At 62.4% G+C, this 21602-nt stretch overlaps 1 protein-coding gene across 2 annotated transcripts in view; it reads left to right on the top strand.

The window, feature by feature from the left end:
* Positions 1 to 20839, top strand: part of KLF13 (Kruppel like factor 13) — a 28450-nt gene extending 7611 nt beyond the window's left edge. The window contains exon 2 of one of the 2 annotated variants that reach the window (XM_036355585.1): positions 14799 to 15650. In XM_036355585.1, the coding sequence (XP_036211478.1) occupies positions 14799 to 15088 (290 nt within the window). In that variant the 3' untranslated portion in view covers positions 15089 to 15650. Of the gene's footprint in view, positions 1 to 14798; positions 15651 to 20529 lie in introns of those variants that run through there. The other variant, XM_036355586.1, reaches the window with a different exon arrangement.
* The last annotated feature ends 763 nt before the right edge of the window (positions 20840 to 21602 follow it).

The raw sequence follows: 21602 nt of genomic DNA on the forward strand, positions 1-21602 counted from the left end.
ACACGCAGGGCAGGGGGGTCGTTTAGGGGCGCATCCATGCGGGGGGGGGGGGGGGGGCCTTGGTGTAGCGATCGCCCTGCCTCGTGAGGTCCCTCACCCGGAAACACGCGCCAACCAGGAACTTGGCCACCCTCCGTGGCCCGGGGCCAGGCTGACCCAAGGTGACCTGTTTGCAAAAGCGCTGAGGCTGACACCTCTGATGAAATGTGCCCGTGTCGCTGCCCCGCCCCTCCCTCCCCCATGGCCTGCCTGCCTGGGGGTGAGGGGTGGTTCCCCAGCACGGGGCCCAGGTTTGGACCCTGGGGCCCGGGGTGCACCATGCATGAGCTTTGCAAGAAATAGCACCTGGCTGTAGACTTCACCTCCCCCTGCAAATTCCTTCTCGGGGCCTGCTCTGTGCTTGCCTACATGCTCACTAAAAACAATAACAAAAAAGAAAGGGTTTAGGGCTGGAGGGCGAAGCTCCAGCTAATGGCTGCTGGACCCAGAGGGTTTAGCAAGGAAGTGTTGGGAAAGCCAGAGGAAACCCCGAAGGCGCCCTGGAACCTCAGAACCCCGCCCTTGTGTGGGGGGGAGGGAGGGGCGGAGGCCCCGGGGGCCCGGGCGTGTCCGGGGAGGGAAGGGATGTTGTGCCTGGCGCTTGACGGACAAGTTGCTCCAAACCCCACTTGGGATCGGGGGAGGGTCTGGGAGCCCGGGGTCAGCACTGTGGCCGCACCCCGGGCGTCTCGGCAAACAAACCCCAGGACACGGTCCCCGAAGGAGGGGTGATCCGTGGGAACTGGTTAGGGAGCCGCCGCCGATATTTCTTGCAAATCTACGGGACCAGCGACGGGCAGTGTGGGTGCTGAGCGGCTCTGGGTGATCCTGCTTTACGGTCGGGCGCACGGCCACCCGACCCCCTGCCCGGCGCCCTCACGCCACCCCAGGTCCCCACCCGCTGCGATGCTGGCGTCGTCTCCTGTTCTTTTCAACAGAGATTTTTATGTTTTAAACCGTTATTATTATTTTTGTTAATCCTCGCCGAGGATATGTTTCCATTGATTTTTTAAAAAAATATATACTTTATTGCTTTTTTACAGAGAGGGATAGAGAGCCAGAAACATCGATGAGAGAGAAGCATCGATCAGCTGCCTCCTGCACACCCCCCACCGGGGATGTGCCCGCAACCGAGGTCCGTGCCCTTGACCGGAATCGAACCTGGGACCCTCTGGTCTGCAGGCCGACGCTCCATCCACTGAGCCACACCGGCCAGGGCTGAAATATATTGTGTTGATTATCACAGAGGACGGGAGAGGTAGAGAGAGAGAGAAACATCCGTGATGAGAGAGAATCACTGATGGGCTGCCTCCCGCACGCCCCCCACTGGGGGTCGAGGCCTCAACCCGGGCCTGTGCCCTGACCTCCTGGTTCATAGGTCGTCGCTCAACCCACTGAGCCACACCAGCCAGGCTTCGTCTTGTTTTTCTAAAACCTATGTTGTCGCTTGGCCTCAGGCACCGGGGGTTCTCTGGGTGTCCACGCCGAGTGGCACCTGGTGTCTTTGCGTGTGTCCCGTATGAGCGTGTGCGTGTGCGTGCGTGTGCGTGTGCGTGTGTGCGTCTGTGCTCACGTGCAGGTGCTCAGCCTCCCGCCAGAGCTCAGGACACTCGCTCCCTGGACGGCAGCCAAGCCCCAGGCACCCGGCCAGGGGGCTCCGGGCTGCGGACATGGTTTCTGTGGGACCCCCCGTGGGGGCCGGTGACAGAGGAAGGGGTCCTGTGCGCCCAGCCGTGGCGGCCGGGCTGGCCTTCGGGGCCGAGCGGGGACCCTGGGCAGAGCTGGAGGGGGCACCGGCCTGGTCCCAGGGGGGCAGGCCCCATCATCCTGCCCTGGACACCCGCCAGCAGCCAGCAGCCTGGTGTGGGATGGCCCTGGCTGGGGGCCAGGCCGGCTGAGCTTTTGTCTGAGGGGCTGAGGGCTCAGCCGGGTGCACCTCCTCCCCTCCCCTTCCTCTCCCTCCTCCCCCCTCCTCTTCTTCCTCCTCCTCCCCCCTCCCCTTCCTTCTTCCCTGGCCCGCGCACTGTGGGATCTGAGCATTTTTTTTCTTTTTTACTTGTTCTTTTTTTTTTTTTAGCATTTTTTTTGGTGTGTGTTTTGTTTTTTAGAAAAGCAAGCAAGAATGTACTTAGGCTGGGCTGCTCTCTCTGGCTCAGGTTGGGGGTTCGCCGGAGACGAGCTGCCGCTGCCCACTGCTCCCCTGGTTGCAAGTCTCAGGGGGCCCCTTAGAGGTTAGGGGAGGCGTGCCTGTGGGGAAAGGAGGGGAGCTCAGCCCAGAGGAGGATGGGGAAGGGAATGGCTCCGCATGCTCCCTGGAGGGGGAGTGCCTCTAAGCTTGTTTTTTTTCCAACCAGTGGAGGGCGGAGGGTGGGTGAGGGACCCCCCCCCCCTTTGTGCTCCAGCCCTGGCTCAGCCCGGGAGACCCTGGCGGCCTTCCCTGGGAGGTGGGGGGACGGGGGGCAGGAGGAGGCGGCCTGGTGGCGGTTCCCGGTAGGTCTGCCTCCTCCTCCCACCAAGCAAACCCGAGGTAAACATTGGGTCACCATGGCAACTGGCGGAGCTGGGCTCCATGTGCCTGTGGCCTGCGTTCTCACCGTCTGGGGTTCCTAGGATGGGCTCGTGGTGTCTTTTCTTCTTTTTTAGAGAGAGTGGGAGGGAGGGAGGGAGGAGGAGGGAGGGAGGGAGGAGGGAGGGAGGAACATTGATGTGGGAGAGACACCTGGATTGGTTGCCGCCTGCCTGCACGTGTCCCGGCTGGAGCTGGGATCGCACCTGCAACCCAGGCACATGCCCTTGACCGGGAATCGAACCCTCAACCCTTCCGTGCTCGGGCCGACATTGCAACCACTGCGCCACCCCAGCCAGGGCTCTTATTTTCTTTAAAAAAATGGGGGATGGGGCGGAGGGAGGAGACAGAAACATCCATGAGGAGAGAGAACCATGGACCGGCCGCCTCCTGCACGCCCCGCACTGGGGATGGAGCCCGCACCCCGGCCTGTGCCCCGACCGGGAATCGAACCAGCGACCTCCTGGTTCCTAGGTCGATGCTCAGCCCCTGAGCCGGGCCGCGGGGCAAGGACTACTTTTCTGAAGCAGGTGCAGGCGCCTGTCCCCCCTCCCACCACCCCACGCCCTCCCAGAGCCGCCCGATGGCTCGCGCCCTGCAGCCCGCAGTGCGCATGCGTTCCCAGAGCGTCCCGTTGCTATGGAGACCCCCTGCCGGCCGCTGTGCTCAGCGGGTCTCAGGTGAGCCTCGTTGGTTACCGTTGGTTACCAGGTACCAGAGGCTCCCAGGGACCAGAGAGTGGCACCTGGCCCGGCTGTACAGAGCAGCAGCCGCTGAGCTGGAACCTGGGGTGAAAGATGAGGTGCCTGGTCCCCAGGATGGGCCACCTCCCTGAGGTGGGGGGGCGGTGAGGGGCCCCCGTTTCCACCTGCTGTGTGGGAGGCAGCTGGTCCATGATTCTCATCAATGATGTGTGTGTCTCTCTCCCTCTCTTCCTTCCTCTCTGAGGTCCATTAAAACTATTTTTTACAATAAATAAATATCTTTAAAATATGAATAGATGATTCTCTCATCATTGATATTTCTATGGGATGGAGCCTGCAACCCGGGCATGTGCCCTGGCCGGGAATCGAACCCGTGACCTCCCAGTGCGTGGGTCAGTGCTCAACCACTGAGCCGCACCGGCCGGCTGGGGTGTCTTTGGCCGTAGGGGATGCCCCCTGCTCTGGCCCGAATGTCTGTGTCCCCCCAAATGCATGCGCTGAAATCCTCTAACGCTGGATGGGGTTGTTAGGAGGGGGGCTCTGGGAGGTGAGCGGCCCCTCTAGAAGGTTCCGGAGCCCCACCCCCGCCCCTCCCAGTGGGGAGGACGATAGAGCTCTGGCCAGGAGCCAGGCACAGGGCTCCGCACCAGCACCCACGGGCGCTGGCGCCTTAATCTTGGATTTTCTGTCCTCCGGAGCCGAGGGGAACACACGCCTGCACTTGGTGAGATAGGCGGCGGGCGGACTCCTGTTACAGCCTGGGGGGCCCCCCCAGGTCTCTCAGGGCAGACACCCCCAATACGTCCCAACTGTCTGGGCTGAGCGTCTGTCTGGTGCCTGTGCCCCGAGGAGCCTGTCGGCCCAGCCCACCGGGAATCGAACCCGGGAATCGAACCGCGACCTCCTGGTTTTTGGGTCGACGCTCAGCCACTGAGCCACACCGGCCGGACGGGACTACTGGGTGCCCTGGCTGAGTGGCTCTTGCCTCTGGGGGTGGCCTGCTTTTCCCCCCTCCCTGCCCTGAGCCCAGCCCACTCCTCCTCCCCCTCCTTCTGGGACTTTCTCAGAGAGCCGTGGGGGCGGGGGGCAGATCTGGGCCTCGCGACCCGTGTGTGCCCAGCGGCACCCTCTCGGCTCCCACAGGCCCTGTGGCTCCCAGCCGGGGTCCTGCTGTTGGCACCTCTTCCTCCTCCGTTCCTACCCGAGCCCCGGTGTCTCTGAGAGCCGTGCGCCCGCCGCCACCCCCGCCGCCCCAGCCCCAGTCTGCCAGCGCCGTTCACGTCCGGCCTCTCTCCTCCCTCAGCGGCCGCAGCTGCACCTGGAAGAAGAAATGAAAGCACCACCTGCCCCCCAGAAACTTCCTTCCGGTTTCTAGACGCTGGGCAGTTGGGCCGGACTCACCCCTCGCCCAGGGCTCCGCACCCCCGGTGCCCAGGGCGGGGGGGTCAGCATCCAGGCCTCTGAAGTCGGGGAGGTGCAGCCTGGAACAGGGGCGTGGGTGGGACATCAGGGGACAGGGACACTGGGGGGCCCCACATGGGAGGGGCCCGGGGTGGGACGCTCAGGTCCCCTGCCCCCCGGCCCTCATCGGGGTCAGGCCTGTGACGTGGCCGAGTGCAGGAGGTAGGAGTATGTTCGGGTTCGAGAAACTGGGTTCTGCCCCGGCCGTGTGGCTCAGTGGTTGAGCGTCGTCCTGGGCACCGAAAGGTCACGGGTTCGATTCCTGGTCAGGGCACGTGCCGGGTTTGGGTTCAGTCCCCAGTACGGGTGCCTATGGGAGGCAAGTGATCTCTGTCTCTCTCTCTCTCTCTCTCTCTCTCTCTCTCTTTCTCCCCTTCCCTTCCAATCTCTTTAAAAATCAATGGAGAAAAATAAAATAAAATAAAATAAAAGGACCTTAAAAAAAAAAAAAAGCCCTGGCCCGTGTGGCTCAGTGGATAGAGCGCCGGCCTGCGGACTGAAGGGTCCCGGGTTCGATTCCGGTCAAGGCCACGTGGGCTCGATCCCCAGTGTGGGGCGTGCAGAGGGCAGCCGATCCATGATTCTCCCTCATCATGGCTGTTTCTCTCTCCCTCTCCCTTCCTCTCTGAAATCAAGAAAAAATACATATTTTTTTTTTTTTAAAGAAAGATAGAATCCCAAGACGACTGGGCAGCTAGCTCCTCGGAGGCCTTCAGGGGCCAGGAGGAGGCTGGCCCACCTCGCAGTCGGCAGTCACACTCCTGCCCCCTGGTCCCAGGGGCCCTGGCGCTGGCCTCCCAGCCACGCCTTCCTGCGGTCGGGGCTCTGGGGGCGCCTCCTCTGAGCCTGTGGAGGGGCCTTCGGGGGGAGGAGGAGGAGGAAGAGGCTGCCTGTCCCGGCCCTGATCTGTCACTTAAGGCCCTTTGACCGGCTGGTGTCGCTTATTGGGTGAGCGTTCCGGTTCGATTCCCGGTCGGGGCACAGGCCGGGCTGGCGGGCTCGGTCCGCGGCGTGGGGCGCGCGGGAGGCAGCCCATCGAGGATTCTCTCTCATCACGGATGTTTCTCTCTCCCTCTCCGTTCCTCTAGGCCCGTGGTCGGCAAACTGCGGCTCGCGAGCCACCTGCGGCTCTTTGGCCCCTTGAGTGTGGCTCTTCCTAAGCCCGAGGAGGACCCTAAATAAGTGAATCACAGTGGACCTACCTGTATAGTTTAAGCTTAAAAAATGTGGCTCTCAGAAGAAATTTCCATCGTCGTCCTGTTGATGTTTGGCTCTGTTGGCTAATGAGTTTGCCGACCGCTGGGCTATGGAATCAATTTTTAAAAAGTTAAGAACAAATAAATAACAGACAAGATCCATCCTGGCCCGTTTGGCTCGGTTGTTTGGGTGCCGTCCCAGGCACCAAAAGGTCACCGAAAGGTCGCGGGTTCGATTCCCTTTTGGGCTGCGGGCTTTGGTCCGTCAGTGTTCCGCTCTCATGTCGATGTTTCTCTCTCTCTCTCTCTCTCTCTCTCTCTCTCTAAAAATCAATAGAAATATTTTTAAAAAGGCAAGACCCTTCTTCCTCTCTCTCGAAAAGTCAGTAAAAATATTAAAAGACAAAGGAAGGCAAGGGCCGCCGATGCCAGGCCGGGGCCCAGGGAGCCCTCTGCAATCCCACCTTCGCCCGCGGGAACCCGCAGGCAGGCGGGCAGCCCTGGGGGGGGGAGCGGGGGGCGGGCCGGGGAGGGTCCTGGGCGGGCGAAGCCCCTGCCATCTGGCCTGGCCCCGCGGTCGGTCGGTTCGGCGTTGGTCGGCTTCCAGATCTGTTTTCGTTTTCAATTCCCTTTGTCGCTGCTCCCACCACCTCGGGAGGGACCGGCCGCCGCAGAAAACAAACGGCCGTCCTCAGCTGACCTCCCTCCCGCCCAGGCCTGGCCTCGATTGTTTGCCTTTGGCTAATTTTAGCCCCCACATTTCCACCCTGGCCCTCCCCCCAGAGGGAGACACACGCAGACCCAGAATAGCTACCGGGAAGGGGCCCGGGTTCCCACACGGATCTGGCTGCAGCTGGGCCTGCCGAGAGGGGCTGGGGAGGGAAGAGGGGGCCGGCGGGGACTCCCCCCGACCCCCAGCCCCGTCCCCTTGAGGTCCCTGGGCCTGCAGGGTGCTCACGTGCAGAAGAGAAGGGGACTGCTCACCGAGGGAACGTCTGTTTCTTTTTTCAACAGAAGCCGGGCTGCTTCTGGGAATAACACCCCCCCCACACCCCTCCGTCCCTCCCTCCCTCCCACCCCCCCAGCCTCAGCCAGGCCTGGCTCACACCCCCCACGGGAATGGGGAACTCCCCAGGGCTCCAGGCTCCGGAGTGAGTGGACGTGCGGAGTCCGGGGTCAGACATGGCACTTGGCTGCAGGGAGGCCCAGGAGCCGGCGTCAGGCCCCGAGGGCCCAGGCCAGGCCCGGCCCCAACCAGCCCAGCGGGCGGCACAGGCCCGGCATGGAAGTCCCCACACCGTGTCCCGTTATCCATAAGTATTTCATCGCCCCCCGCCCCCCCCGCCCCAACATTTAAAAAATGGTTAGCTTTGCGCTAGCCGGTGTGCTCAGTGGGTAGAGCGTCGGCCTGGGGACCGCAGGGTCCCGCGTCCGATTCCGGTCGAGGGCGTGTATCTCGGGGGCAGGCTCCTCCCCGGCCCAGACCTGGTCAGGGCTAGAGCAGGAGGCAACCCATCGATGTGTGTCTCTCACATCGACGTTTCTCTCTGTCTTCCCCTCTCTCTTCCACTGTCTCTAAAAATCAAAGGAAAAATAGCCTCGGGTGAGAATTCACAACAACAAAACAATAATAAAGTTTTGATTTTGAGAGAATAAGAGAGAGAGAGAGAGAGAGAGAGACTTGCTGTCCCCACAGTCATGCATTCATTGGTTGACTCTTGGATGTGCCCTGACGGGGGATCGAACCCCAAAACCTTGACGAAAGGGGATGGTGCTCCAACCCACTGAGCTACCCGGCCAGGACCAGTGCCCACATTTTTAAAAAATATGTTTTTATTGATTTCAGAGAGAGAGGACGGGAGAGAGAGAGAGAAAAACAAACACACACATCAGTGATGAGAGAGAATCACGGACCGGCTGCCTCCTGCACGCCCCTCGCTGAGGATGGAGCCTGCAGCCGGGCCTGTGCCCCGACCCAAAATCAAACCGTGGCCTCCCGGTTCCTGGGTCAGCGCTCAACCACGGAGCCACACCAGCCGGTCAATTAAAAATATATCTTTAGCCAAAACCGGTGTGGCTCAGTGGATAGAGCGTCGGCCTGCGGACTGAAAGGTCCCAGGTTCGATTCCGGTCAAGGGCATGGACCTTGGTTGCGGGCATATCCCCAGTACATCTCATCGATGTTTCTAACTCTCTCTCTCTCTCCCTTCCTCTCTGTAAAAAACCAATAATATATATATATATATATATATATATATATATATATATATATATATATCTTTAAAAGCTCCCCTTTGCGGTCCAGCACACCCTGGTCCCCCGCGGTTCCTGTCGGTACACGTTTGCCGCTGGCAGAATGCCGGCTGAGGAGGGTCGCACAGGATATGGGCTCTGGGTGTAGCTTCTTCGACGCAGCCAAGACGCCTTTACGGTCCTTCGATTCCTGTGGGAGAGAATCAATAGGTCCTTCCTTTTCGTCCTCGGACCGTGGTCCACGGGACGGACGCACCGCGGTGGGCAGAGCGCTCGCTGCCGGCGTTCGCGGGCTATGAATAACGCCGCGGCCAGACAGACGTTCGTGGCCGGCCCTGCCGTGAACACCGGGGGCCCGGGCTGCTGGGCTGTGCGTTGGGTGTGTGTTTAACTTGCTCGTAAACCGCTGGCCCGGCGGTCGGGGCACAGGCCTGGGTTGCAGGCTCGATGCCCAGTGGGGGGCGTGCAGGAGGCAGCCGGTCGATCGATCGATCCCTGTGTCTCTCTCACATCGACGTTTCTCTCTGTCTCTCCCTCTCCCTTCCACTCGCTCTGGGAGCGGGAAGTTTCCAACGGGTTTTGTAACCCCTAGCAAAGCGGGGGGAGAGGAGGGAACACCTTCATGTGATTCCCGGCGTGTGGTCCTGTGACCACACGTGCAGCCACGTGTGTGGATGGTACTGCCTTGTCACTGGAGGTCAGAGGTTATGGGTTCCAGGGCAGCCAGCCCGGTTTTGAGCTGGGGTTTGGGATATAACGTTGCTATTTTATAATAGAACTAGAGGCCCGGTGCAGGAAATTTGTACACAGCGGGGGGGGGGGGGGGGCGGGGGGGGGGGATGTCCCTCAGCACGGCCTGTACCTTCTCGCAACCTGGGACCCCTCGGGGGATGTCCGACTGCCGGTTTAGGCCCGACGGCGGGAGTGGGCCTAAACCGGCAGTCAGACATCCCTCTTGCAATCTGGGACCGCTGGCTTCTACCCGCTCACCTGCCTGCCTGCCTGATCGCCCCTAACCACTCTGCCTGCCTGCCTGATCGCCCTTAACCATTCTGCCTCAGCCCCCGCCACCGTGGCCAGACGTCCGGAATGACGTCCGGAAGGTCGTTCTGCTATCCAGTCTAATTAGCATTCTGCTGTCCAGTCTAATTAGCATATTACGCTTTTATTAGTATAGATTCTGCAACCTGTGTATTTATCTGTCCATCCATCCACTCTGGCTGGGCTGTGCAAGTGGTTTTTTTAAACAAAATAGTTTTCCCAGCCCGGCCGGCGTGGCTCAGTGCTTGAGCCTCGACCTAGGAACCAGGAGGTCAGGGTTTGATTCCCAGTCGAGGGCACAGGCCCGGGTTGCGGGCTCGATCCCCAGTGGGGGGCGCGCAGGGGGCGGCCGGTCCATGGTTCTCTCTCAGCGTGGATGTTTCTCTCTCTCTCTTTCCCTCCTCCTTCCTCTCTAAAATCAACAAAAATATATTTAAAATTTTTAAAAAATTTTAAAAAAATCCACTGCAGGAATGAGGGTGTATTTTCCCATTGATTTTTAGAGGGAGTGGACGGGAGGGGGGAGAGGGGGAGAGAGACAGAGAGAGAGAGAGAGAGAGAGAGAGAGAGAGACCGATTGGTTGCCTCCAATGGGGGGGAGGGGGCTGGGAATTGAACCCCAGGTTCACACACAGCCCAGCTGCACACCTGGGGAGCTGGCGTCTGCAGGTGCCTGGGCCCAGCTGGGTGCCCCCTGGCGGGACCCACCCAGGAGGCCGCGGGGAGGGGCCGGGAGGAGCGAGGAACGTCGACGGGGGAGGGGCGGGCGGGGAGAGAGACACAGGAAGCAGAAGTAGGACAGATGGTTGCTCAAGCCCTGCGGAGAGGGGGCCCTCCCTGGGTTGCCCGGGGCGCCGGGCTGCCCGGGGGTGCCCACGCCAGGTGGCGGCAGGCAGGGCGTCCGTCTGCCCTGCGCTGTGCCCTCTCCCGGGGCCGACCTTGCGGAGTGAGGTTTCTTTGGGGGAGGGGACGGTGTGGGTGCCCCCAGGTTGGCTTCTCTGAGTCTCTGAGGGGCTCCCCCAAACCCCTCCCTGTGACCACCCCGGCCGACAGCTGGGCCGACTCACTCACCTGGGAGTAACGGCCTGCAGCCAGCACCTGGCTGCCCCCCTCCCCCCCGCCCGCCCCCACCTCCCATGCTGGCTCCCAGCAGACAGACAGACAGACAGACAGACAGACAGTCATGTGAGGGTGAACAGAGCGGCTTTTACGCGCTTTTACGATGGGAGCCTGGGCCCCAGCAGCCTGAAGGGCCTGCAAGGCCGTAATTACCAGCCTGGCTCTGCTTGGGCTGCTGTGCAAATTCTTCCCTTTTCAGCCTTTTAAGTGGCAGGTGCCCCTCGGGCAACGCGGGCAGGGTGACCCAGGGGCCCTCCCGCCTGGCGTGCTGCCCGGGCGCAGCCGAGGAAGGTGGCTGGGGCCCGGTTGCTATTTGCGAATGTCGCCTCCGGCTCTGAGGACCCCCCTCGCAGACGCGCGCACACACACCCCTCCGCTCCGAGGACAAGGTCATGTAAGGGGAGCCGTGGGCGGGGCCGTGCGGGCAGCAGGTGGCTTCGATGGGCCTGGCCTGGAGCCTGGCTGGTCCCCTCCTGTCTGCTTTTAAACTTGCTTCCTGAGGGGGTGGGGGGCTCCCATCACGTCGAAGCCCACCCCTGAAACCTGTCTGGTCACCTGGACCCGTGTCACCCCGATCCGGTGGATACACAAAATGTAACTGGCATTATCTGTGGGGAGCATTTCCTAGGTTGCTAGGGGTGTTTTTATTATGTTGTATTTTTCTAAAATATATATGTTTACTGATTTCAGAGAGGAAGGGAGAGGGGGAGAGAGAGAAATATCCCTGATGAGAGAGAGTCATGGATCGGCTGCCTCCTGCACACCCCCCCTTCTGGGGATGGAGCCCCCAACCTGCGCATGTGCCCGACCGGGGATCGAACTGTGACCTCCTGGTTCATAGGTCGACGCTCAACCACTGAGCCGCACCGGCCGGCAACCAGCGGTGTTTTTAGCGACCGACCGGCAGGGCGGCCATGAGAACGTAGGAGAACCCCCTCCCCAGCAGCGGGCAGGCGTCCTGCAGAGCCCGAGGCTGAGGTGGGGGCCGGCAGGTGATGGCCCTGGCGGTTGACCATCTGCCCGGAGCGGGAGGGTGAGCGGAGTGGGGCTCCCCGGAGGGAAGCTCAGGGCAGTCCTGAGGTTGGGAGATGGACATGGCCTCGTGCCAGCCCCCGTGCCAGCCACCGCCGATCCGAGTGGCCTGTGGGTGGACGGCGGCCCCCTGGCTGGGGGTGCGGGGCCGGGCCTGGCGCTGGGGGCTGGGAGCTCAGGGGAAGCTGTTGCCCTCTCTCTGTGCGTCCCTCTGAGCGGCCCTGCCCCTCCCTGTCACCCCCTGTCCCCTTCCCCCTCACACACACACACACACACGCACACACACACACACACACACACACACACACACCGATTCCCTCTGCTCCCTGAGGCCTGGCCATGTGATCCTGGGCGCCCCTGTGAATGAAGATCCATTCGCTCTTCTCCGGGGGAGGGGGTGGGGGCTGGGCCGGGCAGGTGCTCTCTGCCCCCCCACACCCCCTCCCCCGGGGCAGCCAGAGCCGCAGAAGTCTCAGAGGGAAGGCGGGGGCGGGCGGGCGGACGGGAAGAGATCAACCACAGGCCGTGTGTGCTTCTGTGCGTCTCCCATGGACACAGACACGAGGGGGTGAGGGCCTGGGCTGGGGGCGGGGGCGGGCTGGCGGGGTCCATGGGGGGAAAGGGGGGACCTCTGTAGTGCTTTCAATAACAGAGAATTAACAAAACAGATCACAGAGATAAAATAAAGTTAAAAAGCTCCCCCCACACACCCCGTGAGGGACTGCGCGCAGGGGGCGGTTCCGCGGGTGCGGGAGGGACCCCTCCCCCGTGGGGGCCGCTGGGTGGGCGAGGAGGCCTGGATGGATTGACACGGGCCTTTTATTTTTGTTTTTTTAAAAAAATATGTTTGTATTGATTTCAGGGAGGAAGGGAGAGAGAGAAACATCCATGATGAGAGAATCATGGACCGGCTGCCTCCTGCGCGCCCCCCTTTTGGGGATGCAGCCTGCAACCGGGGCCTGTGCCCTTGACAGGGAATCGAACCGTGATCTCCAGGTTCCTAGATCGATCGATGCTCAATCCCTGAGCCCCGCCGGGGTGGTGGGGGGGCGGGGGTGGTGGGAGGGCGCAGCGGGAGGGGGGCCTCCCCACGGCCAGGGCTGAGCTGCGGTTGGAGCTGGAACCCTGCGCGCAGGTGCAGCTGTGGGGAGGCCGGGCGAGGCCAGGGCAGGCGGGGGCCTGGGCGGGGCTGAGGGCCCCCAGAAGCGGGAAGGGGAGGGGAGGGGGACCCCGCGCGCCCCGCCCCGCCCGCCCCGCCCCTGGGCTCCTGGGAGGGAACGCGCCGTCCCGCCCGGGCCTGCGGCTTGGGCAAGCGAGCGCTCGGGACGCGCTGTTCCCTGATAAGATGAGGCAATCGCTCCGCAGCCGCCTCGCCGGGCGCCAGGGACATTCTGCAGCCCCGCCCCGCGCGCTGGGCCCGCAGCCACCGCGTTCCCCGGCCGCCCGCCGGCCTCTGCGCGCCCCCTCGCCTCCCCAGCACCCCGGTCATGCTCCCACCCGCCACCCCCCTGCGCAACTGCGTGCACACACCTGCTGGGTCCTCCGCCCCCAGCGCGCGCCTGGCCCCTGGGTCCCCAAGCCCCCACCACACACACCCCTCCCCACACAGGGACCCCGCCCGGCCCCAGCTTCCCGCACCCCTGCCTGTGCGCCCAGCGCCCCACCAGGCAGGAACTCAGCCCCTTTCCGCTCTCACCCGCCCCCCCGTCCCACAGCGCCCTCCCCCAAACAGCCCGCCCTCCTGGACGTGGGCGCGGCCGGAGGGAGTGGGGGTACCCCAGGCTGGGTTCTGGGATCCGGGAGTCACTTCTTTTACTTTAAAAAAAATAAAATAAAATTTTTATTTGTGACAGAGAGGAAGGGAGAGGGAGAGAGAGAGAAACATCCATGAGGAGAGAGCAACATGGACCAGCTGCCTCCTGCGCGCCCCCCACTGGGGATGGAGCCCTCAACCCGGGCCTGTGCCCTGACTGGGAATAGAACCCGCAACCTCCTGGTTCATAGGTTGATGCTCAACCACTGAGCACACCGGCCAGGCTCTCCTCCCTTTCGTGTTTACCATCCTTTGACTCGCTGCTGCCTGTTACATGGGGCACCCCCAGCATCATGGGGCACCCCCAGGATCACGGAGCACCCCCAGGGTCATGGGGTACCCCCAGCGTCATGGGGCACCCCCAGCATCATGGGGCACCCCCAGCATCGAGTCCCTGTGCCTCTGAACATGAAGCTTCTATTGTCTGTCACGATCACATTGTTTTAAAAATGGATGGCTGGCTTTCCTGTTTGATTCCAGCCCCTCCTCCTCCACCACGCCTGCCCTGCCCCCCCAAAAACATAAACTCAGTGAGGACAGAAAACATGGCCACACGCGGCCCTGGACGCCAGCGTTCCCAGGGGGAGAGAGAACACTGGCTGACATATTTTCCAGAGCTATTCCTCCCCCACACCTCCTGGGGCTGTTTCCTTGAGCGTATTTCCAGTTTTTCATGGGATTTTTGTTGGGGCAAAGGACACGCTCCCTGTCTGAAGGCTGTTGCGGTCGCCGGGACTTCCTTTCTGTCTGGTCTCCCGTTTGCCTCACGCACGGGGCGTAAGCGTTTTGTCTGAAATGTCTCGGGGGAGGGAGGCTCCCTGGGGTCCCGCCGGCACCTCCTCTTCTGTTTGCTGGCTTCACTCTTCTTCCGCGGGAGCCCCGTGTGGCGGCTCTTGGCGCTTCGCTCTCATATGTGGCGGGTTTTCCTTGGCCGCCAGGCCGGCGGTGGGTGTGTGTTCATATTGCGTTTGATGGGGCCATTTGGGGGGCGGGGAGTGGCATGGATTTCCTGGGCTGGGCACAGGTGGGCAGCGTCAAGGGCCGGAGTGGACCGCCAGGCCGGTGTGGCCCAGTGGTTGAGCGTCGACCTATGAACCAGGAGGTCAGGGTTGGGTTCCCTGGTCAGGGCACGTGCCCTGGATGCGGGCTCGATCCCCACTAAACGGTGTGTAACCTCATCATGGATGTCTCTCTCGCTCCCTCTCCCTCTCCCTTCCTCTCTCTAAAATCAATAAAATATATTTTAAAATAAATTAATAAAAGAAGCATCCATGAATAGAGAGAATCCTGGCTCGGCTGCCTCCTGCACGCCCCCTTGTGGTAGGGCATCTAGCGCGCAACCCGGGGCGCGCGCCCTCGCCGGGGAATCCAACCTGGGGGGACCCTGCAGTCCGCAGGCCGAGGCTCTCCGCGCTGAGCCAAACCAGCTCGCCTGTGCGTAGCTCTGGGGCCTGGGCGGGCCCGCCGTGGGTCCCCGGGGAGGGGAGGGGGGCCGGGGGGTGACGTGGGGGTGGCTGTGCGCCCCGTGCGCCCCGACCGACTGACCCACGCTGTGCCGTGTCCCCTCCCCGCAGGTGAGCGGCCCTTCGCGTGCAGCTGGCCCGACTGCAGCAAGAAGTTCGCGCGCTCCGACGAGCTGGCGCGCCACTACCGCACGCACACGGGCGAGAAGAAGTTCCGCTGCCCCATCTGCGACAAGCGCTTCATGCGCAGCGACCACCTCACCAAGCACGCGCGCCGCCACGCCAACTTCCACCCGGGGCTGCTGCCGCGCCGCGGCGGGGGCTCGCGCACCGGCTCGCTCAGCGACTACAGCCGCTCGGACGCCAGCAGCCCGCCCGTCAGCCCGGCCAGCTCGCCCTGAGCTGCGCGCCTCCCCCCGCAAACCTGCGAGGCCCCCCAAACAGCAGCACAGACCCCCCCACCCCCGACGCGGCGCGCCACCGCCCCGCAGGCACCACGACTCTGTGCGCGCGCGCGCGGAGGTCCCCCTTTCTCTCTCTCTCTCTCTCTCCCCCCTCGACAGCCATGAGCAGACAGATGCCCTAACTTCCTCTGTCACCCCCGTCTTTCTCTTTTGTCATCTGCAAAGAAAAGAAAAGAAAAAGCCTGCAGACTGAAGGGTCCCACGTTCGATTCCCGGTCAAGGGCACGGACCTGGGTTGCAGGTTGGATCCCTGGCCCCGGTTGGAGGGAGCACGTGAAGGAGGCCAGCCCACCCATGTGTCTCCCTCCCCCCCTCCCTTCCACTCTCTCCACGGAAAAGTATCCTCGGGGCCGGATTCATTAAAGAGAGAGAGAGAGAGAGAGATGGACGCAGGCCACCCCCTCCCTCCCCCAATCTTCTTCACCTCAGGTGTCAAACTCGATTTGTAAGGAAAAAAAATGTTTTTTAAACGCCCCCCCCCTCCCCACCGATTGCACAAGGGACAAACCCACGGAGGGGAGTCCGTGGTGTCGACACCCCTTTCTCAGGGATGGACGTGTTCCGTGAGGTCAGGGAGGCGCCCCTTCCTGCCGCCTTACTCTGGACAGAGATTTGCACTCGAGTTTTCCGCTGGGGACACTGCCGGGAAGGTGGGGTTCAGCGACCGGCAGGTGCCCAAGCCTGGGACCCCTTTCTGGCTGCCACCACCCAAGCCTCCAGCCTGGGCCCCAGCGGCCGGCCGGCCGGGCTCAGGATGTAGACGGCTCAGAGCGATGCCTTAAGCCGAGCCGGGCAAAGGGGCAAAGGAGCAGCCCCCCTCCCGGCCCCCCCCCCCAGGGGACGGTCTCCCTGTTCCTGCCTCCGGGACCCCCTTTCTGGCCTCTCCGTGGGGCCCTGGATCAGAGGGACAGGTTCTGGTTGGGAGACACGGCACCATGGACGTCTAAGGAGACAGTGGGGCCCGGACCAGGGCGGCTCGGTACTCAGCGTCCCTCCGGACGGCACCAGGGACCAGACCGGATCAGATCGAGTTCTCCGTCGTCCGAGGAGATGTCCCCAGGCGTCCAGGGTGCCTCTGTGGCCTGTTCTCTGCTCTGGGGACGCCTCTGCTGGAGCCAGTGCGTGGAGGGGTCTGGCCACCTGCCCCAAGGCTCCGTACCTCGCTGACACCGGCCGTGGTGACTTGGAGTTTCCGGGCGTCATGGGACAGACATGCCCGCAGGGACTGTGCCTTCTGCTTCCTCACGGGGGGCGGCAGATGGGAAGTTGCGGGAACGCTTTGCACGCGTCCTCGGCTGCCTGGACCCCTCCGGTCCCTCTGCTTGTCCTGACCGAGCCGCCGGGAGGCCCCCGCCCACACCCTCCACGCCGAGGAAGAGCAGAGAGCCAGCAAGTGTCTCCCGGACCCCAGGCCCGGGCCGGCTGCGGGTGCGAGCCCTGGCGGGTCCCCGAGGCCGGACCCCTGCGTGCCGTCCGCCTGCAGACCGCCGGGCACAGCCGGGGCCTGGACATGCGAGCCCCCAGGCCAGTGTGTGTGCGCGCGCGCGTGTGTACATGTGTGTCGGGCTGCGGGTATGGGTTTGGGGTGGACGTGGGGGATCTCACGGAGCCCTCTGCCCGCGTCGATGAGGAGGAATGACCCCGGGGACCTCAGGGGACTGTAGATGGGCGTCCGGGGCCCGGAGTGCCTTGGGGGTGGCCACCCCGCTTGCACCCACCCCCCTCGCTCAGGGTGTGGGGTGCTGGGCACACAGATCACCCGGGTGGCCGAGGCCTGGCTGGCGCTCACAGCCTGCAGTAGCCGGCTGCCCACACCTGGGTGTCATTGTGGGGGGTGCGCCCCCCCCCCCCCCCCCCCCCCGCCACAGGGCTTAGTCTGGGCGGCAGGACACAGCCCCACTTGCAATGGATCCGTGCAAGAGAGAGTGGGCTGTGCGGGCGCGTGGGGAGGCCTGGACCGGAAAACACCCCCTCGCGGGCGTGGGGCCAACTGTCTTCGTGCCCAGTTCCCAAGCCTGGGGGGGAGGGGGGAGGGGGGAGGGGGAAGGGGGGTCCCTCCCAAAGCTGTTTCCGCGTGGGGTCCCCCTGAAAGCCTCCCACACTCTGAACACATTTCACGTCTCAGGAACTCACACTCCAGGTTCAGGAATTTTATTCCAAAGTCCTTCGTGGGGAGGGGGGGGTCCCCGAAGGCGGAGGCGGCGGGAGGGGCGCCCCATGGGGAGCTGTTGGCCTTGGCGTTGGGGGGGAGGGAGGGGCTGGGACCCGCCCATGCTGCACCCGGGAAGGGGGAGGGGGGACCCTCAGCGCAGCCCCCTTGGGGGAGGAAGAGCTGGTTTGTCTTAGAGGCGAGGCAGGGGGTGCGGTGGGGGTGGGGGTGGGGGACCGTGGGGGCGTTGGCTTGTTTCCAAAGACAGCACTGGATTTAAGGTCTCTCCTCAGTGACCCAGGGCTGCTCCCCCGGAAGGAGGGGGGGTACCATTGCCTTAACACACACCTATGCAGGCGGCACGGGCTGTGTCTGCATTTCCCAAAGCGGTTCCTGGGCTCATGGCTGGGTGTGGGTCTGGCCTGGGGAGGGGGGTGGCATTGGGAGGGAACCCTCCAGGCACCCCATCCTGGCCTGGGGCTCCCTGGGGCTCCGGCCACTGGCCAGCCCTGACTTTTCCGGGAGGAAAATTCATCTCCCGTGAAGGACAATGGGGGGCAGGAGGGTAAAAGCCATGAATCTCAGGCCAAGTTCAGGTGGACAGGGCAGGGGGGCCTGGAAACCGCCCTCCCTCAGGGGCATCCCCCCCCCCCATGGGAGGACCCTCGGGGGACAGCCTGCAGACAGCCTTCCCGGCTAGGTCTATTATCTGGGATGAAAATTCATCTCCCACAAGGAAGGTCGTTAGGGGGCTGGGGGAGGGGGGAGCCACGAATCTCAGGCCAAGTTCAGGTGGGGGGCCTGGAAACCGCCTTCCCTCAGCGCCCCCCCCCCCACCACCACCAGGGGAGGACCCTCGGGGGACACAGCCTGCGGTTTCTTCTGAGATGCAGACGCCTTCCCAGGGTCTATTTCAGGGTCTTTCATTTGCCGGGGCCATGGCTGTGCCCTGAGGCACCCACTGGCCTCCTAGGGGTCACAGCGAACCCCTCCGGGCCCTGCGGGGCGAGGGGGCTGAGATCAGAAAAGAAAGCTTGTCTGAGTGGGGGGAGGGCTCCCCTCCAAATGGGCCTTCGAGGGACCCCCGGACCCAGCCATGGCGGGGGGGGGGGGGGGCGGGGGTGGAGGGGTGGCTCACGTCCCAGACAAGGGTGTCCCCTTTTATGTTTATTTTTTGTCTCAGCCATATGAGGGGAGCGGCTGTCTGCCCCCCCAAGCCTCCCGAGTCCCACAGCCATCGGGAAAGGCAGCCCCCACCGCCCCTGGGTGCTACGGAGCCACGGGCAGGGATGCCCTTGATGGGAACATGGTTGGAGGTGCCCTGTGGATCCTGCCAGGCCCCCCCATTAGAGCTGCAGGCCCCCCTCCTTTGTTCTAAGGCCACGTATCGGGGCAGGTGCCGGCCTCCCCACGGGGGCGGACATTGGCATTCCCAGGGGGTACCCAGACCTCCCCGTGCCCTGGGTCGCGGCTCGGACCAGGGAAGGGCGATTTGGAGGGGGGGGTTGAGGGGGGACACACAGCTGGGCCACAGGTGGCCGTCGGCCGCCTGCTTGTGGGCACAGGGCTGTCTGTGGTAAAGAGCCCGCTTCCTTTCTCGCGAGGAGCAGGTGCTACGCGGACCACACAGGGTCAGGGCGCTCCCCAGGGACCTCCGTCAGCAGCACCCCAACCTCACAGGCACACGTGGTCAGAGCAATAGCACCCCCTCTTTCCTGACTCCTGGTTCTGCCTGACTCGGGAAGGGGAGCGCTGCTTTTGTCGAAACCCATTTTTTTTAAAAAAAGTCATTCATTCGCCGGCCCGGCCCGTGTGGCTCAGTGGTTGAGCGTCGCCCTAGGGACGGGGAGGTCGCGGTTGGATTCCGGGTCAGGAAACGTGCCTGGGTTGTGCCCTCGATCCCCGCTAGGGGGCGTGCAGGAGGCGGCCGATCCATGATTCTCTCCCCTCATTGATGTTTCTCTCTCTCTCCCTCTCCCTTCCTCTCTGAATCAATACAAATATATTTAAAAATAAAAAAGTCACTCAGCCAAACACACAAGTGCTAGAAGGTCGAAAGGGTCGGAAGTATCAGGCACATCTCAGCCAGCGGGAAGGGCTTTGGGGGGTCCCCCATGCCTTTTGCCACCCCAAGGTTCCCGGTGCCATCCCAGGGACCCCATTTTCCAAAAGCTAACCGCTGAGGATGTGGGTTGGTGCTTGTGGGGGGGGCTTGGGGCTGCCCCGGGAACAGCCGGGTGCCTGGCCGATTTCCCGTTTCGGAGAGCAGCTCCGAAGGTTTGTCCCGGACACGTTCCAGAGAATTGTGTGTCAGGATTGGGGTGCCCCCTCCGGCTTACTACTGACAAATGCCTGAGCACCCTTTCGGGGGAGGCCTTCCCCTCACCCACTGTTGAGTGCCTGATGGGTTAGGAGGGTTGGATTCCGTCCCCGAGGGAAGAGGGGCCCATGTGGTTTCCGGGGACCCCCTATTGTGACGTGGGCCCTGCCCAGCCTCTCCCATTCTCATGAAGCTTTAAGAAACGTTACTACTTTGATTTAAAGGTGAACAGGATGGGCCGGGCTGGCGTGGCTCTGTGGCTCCGTGGCTGAGCGTCGCCCTAGGAACCAGGAGGTCACGGTTCGATTCCCTGTCAAGGGCACAGGCCCGCGTTGCGTGCAGGAGGCAGCAGATCCCTGATTCTCTCTCATCATGGATGTTTCTCTCTCACTTCCTCTCCCTTCCTCTCTGAGATCAATACAAATAGATTTTAAAGATGAACAGGATGGGGGTCTGGGGGGTGGGGGATTACGGGGCAGGGGGTCAGCCTGCTCCCAGGGCTTGGGGCGTCTCCCTAGTGGACAACTGGACACCCTGCCGGATGCAAACCAACCAGCCAGCCGCCGTGCCAGCTGAATGCCTGCAGGGCACCCGCAGGTCTGGCCGGAGGCTGCACCTCCCACGCAGAGCGGGGGCCAGCTGGGCTGCGGGTGGAAAGGGGGGGCCACCTCCCAGATGTTCGCTGTGGCTCCCGCGTGGCCGGGAATCGCCCGCGTGGGGGCGTGGGGGGGCCCCCCAGACCCGCCACCCGAATGACCCCATCCCGGTCCAAAGCCATGGGTGGAGCGTGTGTGGAATCTTTTGGCCCAACTCCACCTCCCCGCCCCCCCGACCTCCCCCCTCTCCCCAGGCGGGATCCAAGGGTCCAAGACCATTTCCACCCAACACGCGTTTTCCCTTTTTCCGTAGGAATTTTCTCTGTTGTTGTTTGTTGTTTGTTTTTTAACCATCACCTCACGTCACCTTCCTGGATCACTACAGTGAAGTATTGCCGATGTACAGCCCCCGCCTGGCCTGGGCCTCTTGCTCCGATGAAACTTTGTATGTATTTTGTATACGGCATAGAAGTCTATATTGTAACGATGTCCTCCTATGCAAACGGCAAAAGCAAAAAAAAAAAAAGAAAAAGGAACGGAATTGTACATTTGACTGTTTTAACGTGTATGCATGTTTAGTGACGTTTACATTTTGAAATAAAAATTTATGATTCATTATTGGATTGGCCAGCGTGGATTCTTGTTTTGTTTTTAAATAGATTTTTTTTTTTTTATTGATGTCAGAGAGCGAGGGAGAGGGGGAGAGAGAGAGAAGAACATCCATGACGGGAGAGCATCATGGATCGGCTGCCGCCTGCACGCCCCACACTGGGGACCGAGCCCGCAACCCGGGCCTGTGCCCCGACCGGGAATCGAACTACAACCTCCCAGTCAGTGCTCAACCACTGAACCACACGGGCCGGGCAATAAAAATATTTTTTAAAAAATTTACCAAAGCGTAAATCTCTCTCTCCCTCTCCCTTCCTCTCTTTGAAATCAATAAAAACATACATCCTTTTAAAAGCAGAGAGTTAGCCCTGGCGGGCTTGGCCCAGTGGATAGAGCATCAGCCCGCGGACTGAAGGGTCCCAGGTTCCATTCTGGCCAAGGGCACATGCCCGGGTTGCGGGCTCGATTCCCAGTTGGGGATCTGCAGGAGGCAGCCAGTCCCTGGTTCTCTCTCATCATCGATGTTCCTATCTCTCTCTTCCTCTCCGAAACCAATACAGGGATATTTTTTAAAAAATGAAATAAAAGCAGAGAGATACCGAGACAGCCTCAGGGTGCACTGTGTGTGGAGGGATAATCCCCCCCCCCCCAACCCCCAAGGAAAACAGCAGCTTGGAGCCACTGTCTGGGCCAACCCAGAGCTCATCTCCCCTCCGACAGCCTAAGAGGGCCCGGGCCGTCCTTAGCCTAATAAGGTGCCTTCTGCTTGCAGGTCTG

Source organism: Myotis myotis, unplaced genomic scaffold, assembly GCF_014108235.1.
Source record: "Myotis myotis isolate mMyoMyo1 unplaced genomic scaffold, mMyoMyo1.p scaffold_m19_p_23, whole genome shotgun sequence".
NCBI classification, from domain to species: Eukaryota; Metazoa; Chordata; class Mammalia; order Chiroptera; family Vespertilionidae; genus Myotis; species Myotis myotis.